The sequence below is a fragment of the Phoxinus phoxinus genome (genome assembly GCF_949152265.1).
Source record: "Phoxinus phoxinus genome assembly, chromosome: 12".
NCBI lineage: Eukaryota > Metazoa > Chordata > Actinopteri > Cypriniformes > Leuciscidae > Phoxinus > Phoxinus phoxinus.
Window position 1 is genome coordinate 9,407,028 of NC_136887.1, and position 15,030 is coordinate 9,422,057.

Below are 15,030 nucleotides of genomic sequence, written 5' to 3' on the forward strand. Positions count from 1 at the left end.
AGTATGCTAGCTGCAACCATTTACATCCAGTCTTTGTGCTAAGCTAGGCTAGCGGTGGGTGCGTCAAACAGACTTATAGCACGCACGGAGATGAAAAAGGTATGTATGGACTTATCTAACTCTGGGGGATAAGGTGAATAGGCTAAAGTCCCAAAAAGTCGGAGTGTTCCTTTAACTAACAATTCATATGTCAGCGGCGGTCCTAGAGGCAAAGTTGCTCAGAATGAGGAGTTCTACCATACCACAATGAGGTATGAATGCTGTGGGCGTGTGCAACATTTTTTATATAATCCAGTCAAAACAGCGAAGTCAAAAACACAAGTACATTGGTTTGTATACCCCACACCCCCTCCATTTCGCTTTTTTTGCTATTTGACTTGTAATAGCAGACACTATGAAACAAGTATGCTACGATACCCTCACACCCTGATAAGGAATAATTGTTAATAAAAGCAGCCAAATGTTTATCTGTTTCTGTGTGGGTAATAGCACTGAGTACAAACAACATCAAGTTCAGTTCCACCCATAGGGTACAACGGGGCTAAAGGCACACCTTAAGAAAAAATTTGCTTTTCACTTCTCCCAGTGTATGAGCAAAGCTGCAATGTCTTTGCCAGGCTGCTCGAGAACTAGCCGTTTTCCATACAGAAAACAACCAGCACAAGCTAATGTGGTTTGACGTTGATAGGACATCGGCAGAACAGCAGAAATGTGACTGCCACAGGCACTTCTGCATTGCCAGGAATTCACTGTCTTGATTCAGTGACATGCTGAGCCTAGCGTGTTCACAACCTTTGACACAGGGACCTATCCATCCGGCACCAACCATATGTCTCCTTTCACATTCATTTAAATCATATCAGGATTATTTTGGTATGGAGTTTAAATTGGTTGCAATCACTGTTGAAAGGATAGTTCACCCTTAAACGATTATGTCGTCATTTACTCATGTTATTCCAAAACTGTATGACTTTCTTTCTTCTGTGAGCAGAGCACAAAAGAAGATATTTTAAAGAAACCCAGCAACATTGGAGCCCATTGACTTACTTATGTGGAACATGCAAGAACATCTGTTTTTGTCCATACAAATGAAGGATAAGTCATACAGGTTGACATGATGACGAAATTTAAATTTTAGGGACTTTAAAGGGATAGTTCACTTTAAAATTAAAAATTCTATCATCATTTACTCATCCTCATGTTGTTATAAATCTGTATCAGATTCTTTCTTCTGCTAAACACTTCAATAGTATTTTTTCCTATTATGGAAGTCAATGGCTACCGTCAACTGTCTGGTTACAAACATACAGATTTTTTGGGTGAACTATCACTTTAAGGCATTGCCATGGCTATTAAACTTAGCATGACATTAACAAGAGTATGATTACATAAAGTATAACCACAAAATCACATTAGTAATCTTTGACCATGTGTGTTTTGTTTCCATGTGTGAGAGCAAACAGTCAAGGTGGGTTACCTAGTCTTCTCATCATCTTCATCACTGGAGGAAGAATATTCCGCAAGCTTCATTAATGGGCTGAAGTGAGACTTCATTCCCAAACCCTTAAAGACAAAAACAGTTTGATATTAAAAGCCAACAATCTTAAGGCCTGTACCAAGGACGATAACTATAATGATATAGATCTACAAATTGTTCTAAATTTAAAAGAATAGCAGAGTCCACACCACAACCATAACGATAACAGCACAGAGGAACCATATTGGTGGAATCACTTTTAGACAAAACAAATCCCAGCAGAATAATGATAAAAACATTGACAGCCAATCAGAATCCATCCTGCTTTAAGGCGAGACACGGCAGGCAAAAACATCATTTTTTTTCACTGGTCAATTTTGAGATTTTGGGCTATTTGTCTTCAATAACATGTCCTCTTTCAGACTTGTGGTGAAAAAAAGTCCAAAATACACATTTAGGTCTTTATTTTACTACACTTTGTCTATTTGCATCTGTAGATTTCTCAGAAATTCAACAAAAGTTGTTGTTCTAAATCAACGCGCTGCTCCGCGATCTCTCTCTGCTTCCTTTAACCTCACACATCGTTGGAAAGCTGGCTCTCTCATGTACAATGCTGTCGGATCCAAATATGGTCATTTCCTTTTAATCAGCAACCAATCGTGAAAGTATAATGGACATTTAACCCTAAAAGCGAAATCTCATTGGCTGATGTCAATTTCTGACAATGTGATTCGTTCAGATGCATCACGTGACGCGCTCTGACATTCAGATGTTTTTCTGCTCAGTTGAAGGCCATAAATGCTGTGTTTATAAGTTGTGATGTGATTTAGGTGGTTTGTATTGTTGTTGCTAATGATTTGATAAGATATTGTGTCAGTAAATAGTTGTTTCCACTAAAAAAGTATGATTTTTTACATTACAAATCTTTAAATGTCTTTTTCTCAAAATGAGTTTTTTGTCATTCTCCAGTAGAAACATCTCAGCCTATGTAGCACCACCAAACTTTCCAGTTATACACTTTGCAGTATTTTGAAGATATGTTCAGAGGGATTTGTTAATAAATCATTCCTGGCCTGATTTATGTGACATTTTAATAAAAAAAATATTGGCAAAAATCGATTTTTTAAGGCTATGGACAGTATATTTTGATTTCCTAGGTAATGAAAGCATATCCTGAAATCCCTCTGAACATCTTTTTTCATCTTGTGTGTAATCAAAATGAAAAAAAAAAAATTGCACCTGGCTTTATCATATGTTCAGATCTATCTACCGAAAATATATGCAAAAATGTGCATATTTAATGAGATAATGCCTAATTTGCATAATTAAAAATACAAATTTCAAAAACTTGTAATACATTTTTTTTTATGAACTTGTGTAAGTAATCAACTGAGGAAGTTTCATGGTGATATCTATTATTTTTAAATTGTACCCTATTCACCTGTAGTGTCTCGCCTTAAAGAGCTCAAGTATGTTGTAGCGGCAGACGACAAAATTGCAGTGCGAGCTTAGTTATCGTTATAGTTAACGATCTTGGCGTGAACGGGCCATTACTGATACTGATTTTAATATTCTATATTTGGTTGGGGAAATAAAGAGTCTCTGCATAAAAAGCAGAGGTGAAATCAGCTGCGTAAAGTGCTTAAGCGCTGCAACATTATCGAATATGAAATACAGATTCACACCTGGTTTGGTGGTGATGTTCCTGGACTTTGAGAACTTCTGTTTTGATGAGCTGGACTGTCCAGCATACAGAAACCTGCGAGAACGTCTACATGACAGTGTACAAAGAAATATGCTTGAACTATTGACCTTATTCTGGTACAGGTTTCAATAAGTAACACATAGAGAAAGGCACACCTGACTGTGAACTGCTTGTCGAGCTGTTAGAGAAGGACATCTTCACACTGTTGTCCAGAGAAGACAGACGATCTCCACTGATAGAAAGACAAGCAACAAAAACAGCCACAGTTTGTAGTCTGAGGATAATGAGGGACTACATTTGAGCCTGATTAATGTGGGTTTGAAAATGTGTCCTGCAAAGATTTCAAACAACAACTTACCTGGATCCATATCTATGATGGCCTGTGACATCTTTGAATTTTGATGTTGTTCGTTCTGGAATCTTAAGACAATATTTGCAAAAATAAACAGATTGCTTCATTTTTCTGTTGTTGACATTTTAGCCATTTGTTCAGTGCCTAAAGTTAATGATTTATTGTTCTTCATGCAATGCCTTTGACCTACACTTTGGGCCATTTCTATCCTATTTTCACCTTTTTGTGCTAACCACGTCTGCTTTGAATGGATGTCACATTGAAGGAAGGAAGGAAGGCACCTCCCTTTGGAAGAGGAAGCCGTTTTGACCACAGTTTTAGCAGTTGCACACGGCTGACACAGCAAAACTTCAGTGTAATACATTTGACTGTACACTTCAGTGTAATACACACTGTCTCAGGGACAAACCTTTGGCGGCTGATCATCAGGGATGAAGAAGACTTCGTCTTGTGTTGGCGAGAGAGGAGCGGTGACATCAGACATCGAGCTGCTGTGATGCATCTCTCGACTGGAGCACACGTTCATGTTCTGAAATCAACACAGTCTTTTAAACCTTTAACTGAGTCTTTTACTCAACTTTTTTTGTATGCAATGCTGGATTCTACATCCTTGTCATTACCCTACACAATTATTTATTTAAACACAATTATTTATTTTGATCATACATGTTTTGTATGTATGTACCGGTATGTATGCATGTATCTGCAAATCATGTTCAATGCTACAACTTGGTGGGGAAAAAAAAAGAAAAAAAAAAGAATAAACTTTAATATCTATTATCGTATATTTTTTATCATTTTATTTTCTCCCTGATGTCCACCTATAATGTTAGTCAAGTTATTCCTGATCCATTTCCCCCTCTCTCTTATATTTTGCTGCTGTGACTTAAACACTGTGTTCTAACCAGACACATCTCTTCTATCTAAAGCATGCCATCTGTGGAAATATTAGGAAGCCATGAAAATACAAGGTAGAGAAAACCCTTTGCCACGGACAGACAACTTGTCGCTGGAATCTGGACTTGACATAGACTATATATAAACAGTCTCCTATAGGGGTTGAACGAGTTCGGATCAGTCAACATTTACGTGATTAAAGTTGAGTCGACTAGTTGCTGATGATGTCATTAATGAACAAATAAGCCTGAACCTCGAGCAGAGACTCGAACGCGGGTTGCCTTGTGCACCGCTATGGCATATGACACAGCTCTGCTCACAAGGCTATTGTTCCAACATAGCTTATTTTTATCAGTTGTTTTGTCTTTGGGTTGTTAGATTTCTCACAGATTTCTGCTCGTTCTAAATCAGACACAGATAAAGGAGCACAGTAAAGATTTATATGAATGCATTAGTGAGAAAGCGATTGTGTGTGAATTAATTCCACCTGGTAGCGTCTCTCCACTAGTGAAGCTGTGGGTTTTGGTTGCTAAGAAATATATGCAAGAACTTTTCAGTTTCGAAGCTATTTTATTGTTAAATCATAGAACATTTCTGCACAACTGAATGTTTCTGTGAGCACGATCTGTACTCTGCGAGCTACTGTCTGTATGCGTGCACGTTACAATGCAGCAGAGCATTCGTTCAGAAGAGCGATTAACTTACATGTACAATACATGTTTAAAATGTGCATTCAATTTTAAGCATCCGGATGGTATAATCAAACATATCGTGTGGAGCGCTCTCGGAGTATGCATTTATTTGTCATTTTAACTGTAAACGGATCACAAGAATGGACCCGTAGAGCCCTCTATAGGCCAAGATCAGCGACTAGTCGACGTCGAGCTTAAAACGTCATAGCAGAGCATTAAAGTCGGCTAGTCTCTGTGCAACTCCTTGTCTCCAATATCTATCTTGTAAAATGAGTAACAGTGCTTTGCTGTGCTGACAATTTAGCTCGTTTTTACTGCCCTATCCCTCAATGACAGTCTGCATTACACTGGTACAGATTCATTAAGCAAACCCTGATAAAAATGCGGCACTCAAAATTCAGACTGACATGGATCAGGAATACACTTTAGCAGCCTCTCGTTTGTAATGATGGGGTTCTTTAGACTTCACATTTTACTGTTGAGGATTGATTATATTCTTCCTACAGTACTTCTGGAAATGCTGCATCCTGATAGCTTATGTTGTCGTAGAACATCAATCTTTTATCGCAAGTGATAACGGACAATTTGATTGTTTAAGAGCAGATTCAGGGACAGTTGTCATGTTTGTGATGTCGTACCGGCTGTTTGGCGGCTCTCTGGAGCGCTGGAGTACAAGGACTGGAGTTGCTTCCTGATCCCAGACGTGACTGAACATGAGGAATTCTGACAGCTAAATTATTCAGATTGACAAGATGGGTGTCGAGGGATTCCAGTTTACCTGCCAGCTGAAAGCCAGAGTTTCACAATGTCATCACAAAACAGAGGCCGTCCAAACAGGACAATCAAAATACCATAATGCAGTTCTATAAACTAATGTTGACAGAAATCTCATGATACACCATCAAACCGGACAGTGTGTTTTACCCCATCGTGTGGTGAGGTGTCTCTAGTGCTCTTCTGCTGGAGTCCGTGGTCGTGCTGGAGCAACAGCAGCTGTGACTGATCTCGGGGAAGCGTGCGGAGGGCTTTTCTGCCCTGAGCCTGATGATGTGAACACAAACCCACAATTAACACACTTCACTAAGACAGGGGTGATGTACAGCATGCCATTATAACAAAACTAACCCTGACGGGGTGATCAGGACCCCAAAAAGAAGTGCAGCTGCATGTCACGCATACTGAATGGACATCAAATACTGATTTCAGTTTAAATGTATTATTGTAGAGTACAATTTTTGTGCCTGGAACAACAGTCAAATTTATAGCTTAGTGCTCACTACACAAATATATTTGCTGCCATTAACCAACCGTTAACCAGTGCTGAGAAACTTCAAATCTGACTTGAGCTGTCATTCTCAAAAGAATTGTGAGCAAAATTGATCATAGACAATTGGTGGCAATAAACCTACAATCTACTTAGGCTTATGATGCTTTTGGGAAACGCATGACGTGTAAATTTTTGTGTCATTTAAGTGCAGTATTTGCTTGTAAAATAATTTGATAAATGTATGACATGTATCACTTTATTCCATAAACGCTATTTAGTTTGAATACATTTTCAGTGCATTCAAATATTAGATATTATTTTATGTTTTGGTATCTTAAAACCCAAAAATGTCATGTGGCGCAACCATCCGCACAAATGAACAGACTAAGGGGCTGTTTACATGACACCATTTTCATTTACACGACACCATTTTCAACTAAAAACGTCAACCTTTTATGTGTTTTGGCCGTTTGTTTACACGGTTTGGGTGCCTGAAAACGCAAACTTTTTTTTACAAGTTTATAAAAACCATCTCCGCGTGAACAACAAAAACGCGAACCTCTGAAGACGATGTCGTCATGCACATGCACATTACGTGTTCAGTCTATAATTACTCCCCATCTAATGGCCTGGCAGCAGAATACAGCGTTTTTAGTCATTTTTGCGGTGTAAATGGGGATCGTTTTGAAAATGATGTCATCTGTACGTGGAAAACTGGGGGAAGGAAAAAGTCACAGTTTTAAGGATATTGTTGTTGTGTAAACGTACCCTAAGAAAACTTTTTTAAATAGTGTTAATAAGAAATTCAAAATAAAATACTATGGCATAATTTTATGTTTGAAACCTTTCCTATAAACAAATGTTACAAATATCAGTATTTTGAAAACGGTCGAGATAATTGAAAAACTTTTGTACAGCAATTTGTTTGTTCTCGAAATGTCAGGGTGGCACAACTACAAACGAGGGTCTTTTATTATGAAGTGAAAATTTCAATTTGTGAATTTTTTATAACAAAAGGCAAAAGGAAAGTTTTACAAAAGGTAATAACAAAAAGCATGATCATGCATCATCCAGAGGAGCCCAATTGATATTCATGGTAGAGTGAAAAGGTTTGTGGATCTCTCTTAAATACTGATAAAAGCTACTTTCAAGTATGGGTAGGTTGGTACACTTTCCATGTCAGGTAGAACAACCAATGAAAAGATAGGGAAATGCCATTTTTTCATAACCTTCTTTATTGTATTAAATATATATATTGCATAGGCAAAAGCTAATACAGGCATCCAAGTAAAAGCCTGTTCAATGTAAAAATGACTTGCTGCAAAAGTCAAGTGGTGACAACTGCAATAAATGCCCTATATGAAATAAACAAACAAACATTTAGGCTAAATAAATAATACATTTAAGCTAAGATTGTCTGTTAGTATCCTATCTCTAAATTATTGTTCTAACTGTTAGTTTTAAGTCAAATACTGTATGTTTTACACTTTCAAGTATTTTCATGCTGCAATGTTATTCAATCACAACTGATTAAAGTTTATCTAACCAATCTATTGCACTGTAGCCTCTTCCAGTTCCTACATTGCGAATGTCATGTTGTGATTTTCTGTTTTTGAAATTTAGTGATTTGTTTATTCAAACTGATATTCATCAGGTGCATTTGTATACTTATTACATTTATGTATTTAAAAGTAAAATCGGATGCCAAATTAAATTAATGCCACATATATTAATAATGCGATAGACACTGGAGACACTATAAGGAGTTTGCTTACACACAAATATTTGGTTGTACTACACTTTGAAATGTTATTTAAATAGATTGAAAATATATTTTTTTAAATACCTTTTTCTTAGAAGCTTTATTTGTCATTGACCCATTACTACATTTAACTCAGATATCCGATTTGCAAAACAGCTGTTTATCAGAATGTCTGTATCTGAGTAAAATTTCAAGCATGCATAATCAGTCAATGGAAGATGCATTAACATCTTCAGTGACAAACAAGCATTATCAGGCAGCAGCTGTTTTTAAACGGTTCAGTATTAAAGAAGGCATTTACCTGCTCAGCAAAAAGACTTAGAGACACCGATTCAACATCAGTCCTGTGATGTTCACTGTCTTTGGGCTGAAATCCAATGAGAATAAAAGACAAACAGCAGCACATTACACCAGAAAAGCAGCTGTGAGGTTTGAGGTTAACATTTACAACAATGGCATTTAAGAACAAGACAGCATGAAGGAAAAGAAGGTTTTGAACACATATTTAAAATGTTGAATTGCCATATTTTCTGTAAAATAGGTCGGACCAGGTCATATTGCATTGTTGAGAAAACACACACACACACACACACACACACACACACACACACACACACACACGCACGCACGCACGCACGCACGCACGCACGTCACATTGGTAAACAAGTGTCATTTTATTATTAGATTCAGAAAATGTAAAATATTGGTAAAAAGAAAAAATTATAATCATTTTAAACACTATAATCATGTATTTTAGTTCCCCTCACTCCACAAGAATCCCTCAAATGTAATGGTATACAGAACAAGAATGAAAAATGTAAGTATAAAATAAACTAATTATACTGCCATTTATTATAAACAACATTTATTATAAACAGGAAGCCTAAATGAATTTAAAGCGAAACTGAATTACTGGCGTGTGGGAAATGAGCTATAGTCTATATATAAACTTCACATGCTTTACCTTGCCTAGAAAGCACAAACTGAGTTAAAGTTGAATGTGAGTAGAGATAAAACCCCATAACATAAAACATTTCTGTGTGAACTCAGACCAATAATGTCTAATCCGCCAACAACTGACTTGTTGCATTGACAATTCATTAATGATCACTGTTAATTTGACCAGAGTTAACGTTACTCCAAGGCAGTGAGAAGTGCTGTGAGAAAATCAGCTGAGCTGACCTTGAGTTTTACTGTTAAATGTATTTTTAAAAAACTACAGTCCATCAGAATCTATTAATTGCAGGGACTGTTTGACAACACATTCTAATGAAGAGGAAAAATAAACTCTAACCTGTTTCTTGTGATTTCTTTTGCTTTTCTCGGTGACATCAGTATCTTCTTGCCATAACATCTCCTGAAGCTCTGGCCACTGGAGTCCGGTCTCGTGTAACAGCCTTTCCTGGTGCTTTCAAAACACAAACACATTGGCTATGAATGATTTATTCATTGTTTTCTAATTTCTACATTGTACAATAATAGTAAAGAAATAACACAAACGGTCTATTTCAGCTTCTTCTTTTGTCTAGATTCCAGCTTTCAGGCACTATTTTAAAGATCTAAGTGCATGGTCTAAAGCAGTGGTTCCCAACCTTTTTTTTTTTCTGAGACCCCCTTTTTCCCAAGAAAATATTTTAGGGCCCCCCTACACATTTAATGATATTATCGCTCTTGTAAGCTTGCAGCAAGGATGACAAAATGTCATGACGCGACCCCCCACAGAGCTCGCTGAGGCCCCCTTGTGGGCCGCGACCCCCCTGTTGGGAACCGATGGTCTAAAGCACATGGCTCAAGTGCACTTAGGTTGTGTCCGAATCCACTTTTGCTAGTTTAACGACGGGAAAAATGGTCGGCACGCTCGGTGCATGGTCTAAAAGGGTTATCCCTATTCTCTTAATGAGTAATGGGTGTGTTTTAGGCGTAATGTGAAATAAACCAATCAGAGTCTCATCTCCCATTCCCTTTAAAAGCCAGTTGAGCTCGCACCATGGCGGATTTGCTATTTACATGGAGGAATTTGCAAGCGAAAAAACTGACCGCTTCTCAAGAGAGGAAACGGATCTGCTCGTGCGCGAGGTTAAAGTAGCAGACCATCTACGGGACAAAGTGTTCGTGCGTTGTGGACCCGCCTATAGACACACATTACTTACGTGCACTTTAAATAACAAAAAAAATACTGCGCCATTTACTTGTTTAGACCAGGTTTCAGTTGCTCAATGGCGCAGTATTTCAGTTCCTCAAAAACGCGCCCGAACAAACCTGGTTTTCAGACCAGCAGCCCATGGGTGAACAGATGGGAGCAAATGCATTTGCTATTTAAACACTTGCGTCGCGCCTGGCGCTGCATTGCATTTACACCGAGTGTATGATAAGGCCCTTCAAATGTAACAAGGTGCATCCTGGGATGCTGTTTAAATGGCATTGAAGGAGTTTCCATGTATGAACTCTGAACTCAGATATTCCTTCATTTCTGTTTCAACTTATCCGATTTTTAAATGAAAATGATAGGGTTGTAAAGAGATTGGCACAATTTTGATTCGCCTACAAAATAAATTTCACGGAGAAACTTTCAGGCCAAAGGGTTTTTAAAATCTCGAGAAACAAATTCACTCAAACGTGTCCAAACGTTTGACTGCTAACATACAGATTTAAAAGATTTAGATTCAGAATTAAAGACCATGCTAGTAAACCATGCTACAACTGACTGGACATAAATGTCAATCCAAAGCAAACAAACACTAAACTTGTCACAAAGCCAGGTAGAGTAAAACAACGTGTGTCACTCTCCATCTGCATGGTGAAACATTTTTCTCTGCAATGCGCACATGCACTCATTACACAATCTAAAAACGAAACATGAATTCTTACATCTTCGAGGCGTCGTCTTTCCTCCTGCTGTTGTTGGATCCTCTTCTGTCGGTCCGCGAGCAGTTGTCTCTTGTAGTTGTCTTGATTGTGTACTTGTTGGAGTAGTTGTGTTTGTGAGTTGGTCTCCTGCTGCAGACGCAGGAACTCTCGTCTTAACATGGACTCTCCGGGAAGATTCACTATAGAGCTATACGAGCACAAAGCAAATGATGTGAGAAACCACCAAACCTAAGACCAGGGCGATGCTGAACACCAACATTTGTACAAAGCGCCATGCAGGGCTGTCAGGTTTTCATGCCATCTGCCATTTGGAGACTACTGACAGAGCACATTAACCCGAGGGGTGACACACTCACTGACCGGAGCCATTTTAATGGGTCACGAGGCAATTTATGGCTACGTAACAATTTCATTGATTTACTTTGATCTACTTTTTGGTCACCGTGGCACAAACATCATTGAGCTGTTTGCTGATGATTTAGTTATCATTTAGTGATCTACTATAGTTCACTAATCCAAATCTCAAGTCAACATAAAATCCAAACTGATATTTACTTTCCTAATGCACTTTTCTGGTCTTATTATCAACGCTTCACCAGTGCATGTTATTCCAAAGAAAAAAATCTGCATTTTTTTTTGCCATCAGGCCAAACAGTTCTGAGCAGGCTGAATGCATTTCTGATGTTTCTGTCGGCTGCATGACCAAACCGTTTGCTTTCTCATGTCTCTAGCTTTAAATATGCATAACGAATGCATAAGAGCGAAATCAATTGGATATAAACTAATGCAAATAGATGGTAACAATCGTGACATTAAACATTTGTTTTAATCCTCTCAGCCTCGACGGCAAACATACGGCTGTTCTTCACTAATGCAGGATCTAGTCAACAAATGAGTTACTTTGATATAAAAATATGCACTGTAGTGTCCTGTATAACATACTGTTTCATTGTCTGTTTTAAATCCGCATCTGAACTGAAGTGACAAAACAATCAAAACAAACTCCACGAGGCGCCAGTGATAGTTTTTATTTGGCCTCTAGAGGCCGCTCTCGTACTGTATAACGACAGCGGACTCTTCTCAGCCGCTCCAGCAACGGAACCAACCCGGAAAAACTATTGGTATTGGATTTGTGAACATCATAAGAAGGATGGCGTCTACGCTAATATTAGTCTCTCTGTTAATCCCGAAGTTTTCCGCCGGATCCAGACCATATCCGGATCTGACCTGCGCCTGGATACGATGACAACGCAGTCCTGAAGTGTCAACTAGTCTCTCCCCTGTGAAGGCCTCCCTCCCTTCCCTTTACCTCTGTACAGATAAAACGTTGTCAGGATAATTCCGGTTCACATGGCTATGCGGAAGCGATACAAAATTATGTATTATAACATTTTCAAGGCTTGTACCTTGGAACTTATTACATGGTTTGCATTCTCGAGACACCACTGTTTTGTGCAAATGAGCGACCGGATCACAGGACTAGCTGGACAATAACTTTATTCTAGAGCTGCTGTAAAGCCAAAACGATCTCTGCTACGGTAATTTCCTATTATCACTGTAAAGCTGCTTTGAAACAATCTATATTGTTAAAAGCGTTATATAAAGGTGACTTGACGTGCCGACAACCGAGCAATCGGCGCCGGTTAATCTGCAGCTGTATATGTCCTGTATTTTTTACTTGTGTGTGTGCAAAACACTTTATTACCATTGTAAGCGAACCTCAAGGAACATTTAAATAATAACAAAATCCATGTCCCCTTCAATGTTAATCAAACAAAAGAGAAAATAACTTACTGCTCTTGACTGAATAACTTTTGTAGGTTTAATAAGAATATATGTATATTTAATTCATACAGTGAAGACTATGCAGTTTTTTTTCTTTTTTACATTTGATTATTCAATTTCTGTACTATTTCTAACTACATGATAAATAAACCTTTTCCACCAGAAAAACTGTATTCGTTTCATTCAAAATTGTTATATTGTAATTTGCGTCTTTGTTCTTATTTTTAATAACAAAAAACTATTATGATATTCATCTTTATTGTTATACCATATCGTGAAATTTGATTTTGGTCATATCACTCACCTCTAGATGTGTGTGTAAATTACTTGCTATCACAGAAATATATTTTATATAAAAATGTTATTGTGTATTGTGACAACACTAATGCTGATGCACACACTCACAAACACACACACACACACACGCACGCACGCACAGCATTAATGTTGTCACATTTTTCATTAGTTGGTATTAGCCAAACCTGATGGTGGAAAAAGTCTAGTTTGTCTTTTTAATCTTTCATCAAAATGAAATCAGTTGCTGTGCTTCTGTAATGGCCCTTTTTATTTCTAGCCAATATCTTCCTTCCAGAAAGTGTAATATATAGATTGGTGTAATTTTATTTTCAGAAATATAAATTATGACATACCTGGGTTCACCTTCATCTTCATTTATGGCATCTTCTTCATCTTCACTTCCACTGTATTCATATTCTGTTCCCTCTGTTAAGATTGGTCACAAACAGAACTTAATTAGGCCAACATTGCAATTCATTAAAACTGCTTTTAATAACTCTGTCATTTCAGGCATCTGTAAAAATCCCAGAAGTTGGAAAGTGAAAGAACGTGTAGCCTGAAATCACATTAAAACGATAAAATATTCGAGGACCCCGCCAGTCTAAATCAGAATGTCTTCGGGCTAAATGAATACACCATAAACACATGAACACGTCACTGTGTGTCTCGTACCTTTCTCTCGCCGCCTCTTCCTGGTTCTGTCCAGATGATCTTTGAGCGTGATGCGTACTTGTCGTTCGTTGGGAAGGTCTTTAATGAAGGAATGGCGTAAGAGGGTCTCTGTGGACGGCCTGTGGAGGTAGTTCTTCACCAGACAACCGTCCACAAATGTCAGAAACTTTTTAGACCTTAGAGGAGCAATAAAAACAGATGTACTGCTTACATGTCTTCAGTGGGACAGTAAATTTGCTAAATGCTACTAAATACTCTTCAAATACCAGTGGTGGACGAAGTACATACAGTATATCAAGTGCTTGAGTAAAATTGAAAGTAATATTTGAATAGGGTATCTGTAGTTTTACTCGAGTAAATGTACAAAAGCACTTGAATTTGAATGTACTTACTTTAAGTACTGATTGATGAATGTTTATTTTGCTCTATCCTACTGCTAAAAAAAGAGCTTAAATAGGTAATAGATCAGTCTGATATCATTATGAATAATTATGAATAATAATTAATTTTCAAATAGCCAGCACTAGTCAATAAGGAAGATTATGCAGACACTTTATTGATCTGCGAGCAAAAAAACATGTTATTTTATTAACAATACTTGTCATTCACTGATAACTGCTATTGATAATTACTCATAATTAAAATGTGCGAAAAAGGGAAAATAACTAAATATACCATTTAGTACATAGAAATGAGGAAAAACAAAATGTGTGTTGACAAATATAAGCATGCAATATAATACATAGCATTCTTCTTAAAATGTAAACATATTTTGCCCTATGCAAACACACTAGTTTTATATCATTTGAGTCTGCGGGGAAGCGGGGAAGATGCATGGGCATTCATTTGCATTATTTTAATGTTATGTTTAGTTTTTAACTAAAACCTACCCTGTGCAGACAGTAATACACAAATGTGGACATGTCCAAGCATTTCATACAATGCGTTTACACAGTTCAATCTTTTACAGCAGATTTAGATAAACTACTGAAAGTCGTGACCTAAATATGATATTCTTTTACAATAATAAATCCTAAAATTTGGCATTATTAACTTACTTTTCGCGCCATCAGTCAGACGCACTCTCAAGCTCCAAAGATCTCTCGTTCTTGGCTCATTTTGAGTCAGACTTGTGAATCAGTGAATCATTGGAATCAGTGACTCCAGAACACATGCAATCGGATCGGTCCAATTCACCAATCAGTTTAGTGCGATTTGCGAATCGATCTAACAGGTCAGATGAAAAGAATCAGCCT

General features: G+C 37.6%; 1 protein-coding gene across 4 annotated transcripts in view; it reads right to left on the reverse strand.

Annotated features, from left to right (window-relative positions):
- Positions 1-15,030, reverse strand: part of LOC307008552 (mitogen-activated protein kinase kinase kinase kinase 4) — a 70,973-nt gene that overhangs the window by 25,941 nt on the left and 30,002 nt on the right. For all 4 annotated transcript variants that reach the window (XM_079631451.1, XM_079631452.1, XM_079631454.1 and 1 more), the window contains exons 10-21: positions 13,775-13,950; positions 13,456-13,528; positions 11,021-11,207; positions 9,447-9,560; positions 8,454-8,519; positions 6,048-6,164; positions 5,762-5,908; positions 3,944-4,063; positions 3,541-3,602; positions 3,338-3,414; positions 3,163-3,248; positions 1,478-1,563 (exon numbers count right to left, since the gene is read on the reverse strand). In XM_079631451.1, coding sequence (XP_079487577.1) covers positions 1,478-1,563; positions 3,163-3,248; positions 3,338-3,414; positions 3,541-3,602; positions 3,944-4,063; positions 5,762-5,908; positions 6,048-6,164; positions 8,454-8,519; positions 9,447-9,560; positions 11,021-11,207; positions 13,456-13,528; positions 13,775-13,950 — 1,311 coding nt within the window. The remainder of the gene's footprint in view (positions 1-1,477; positions 1,564-3,162; positions 3,249-3,337; positions 3,415-3,540; positions 3,603-3,943; positions 4,064-5,761; positions 5,909-6,047; positions 6,165-8,453; positions 8,520-9,446; positions 9,561-11,020; positions 11,208-13,455; positions 13,529-13,774; positions 13,951-15,030) is intronic.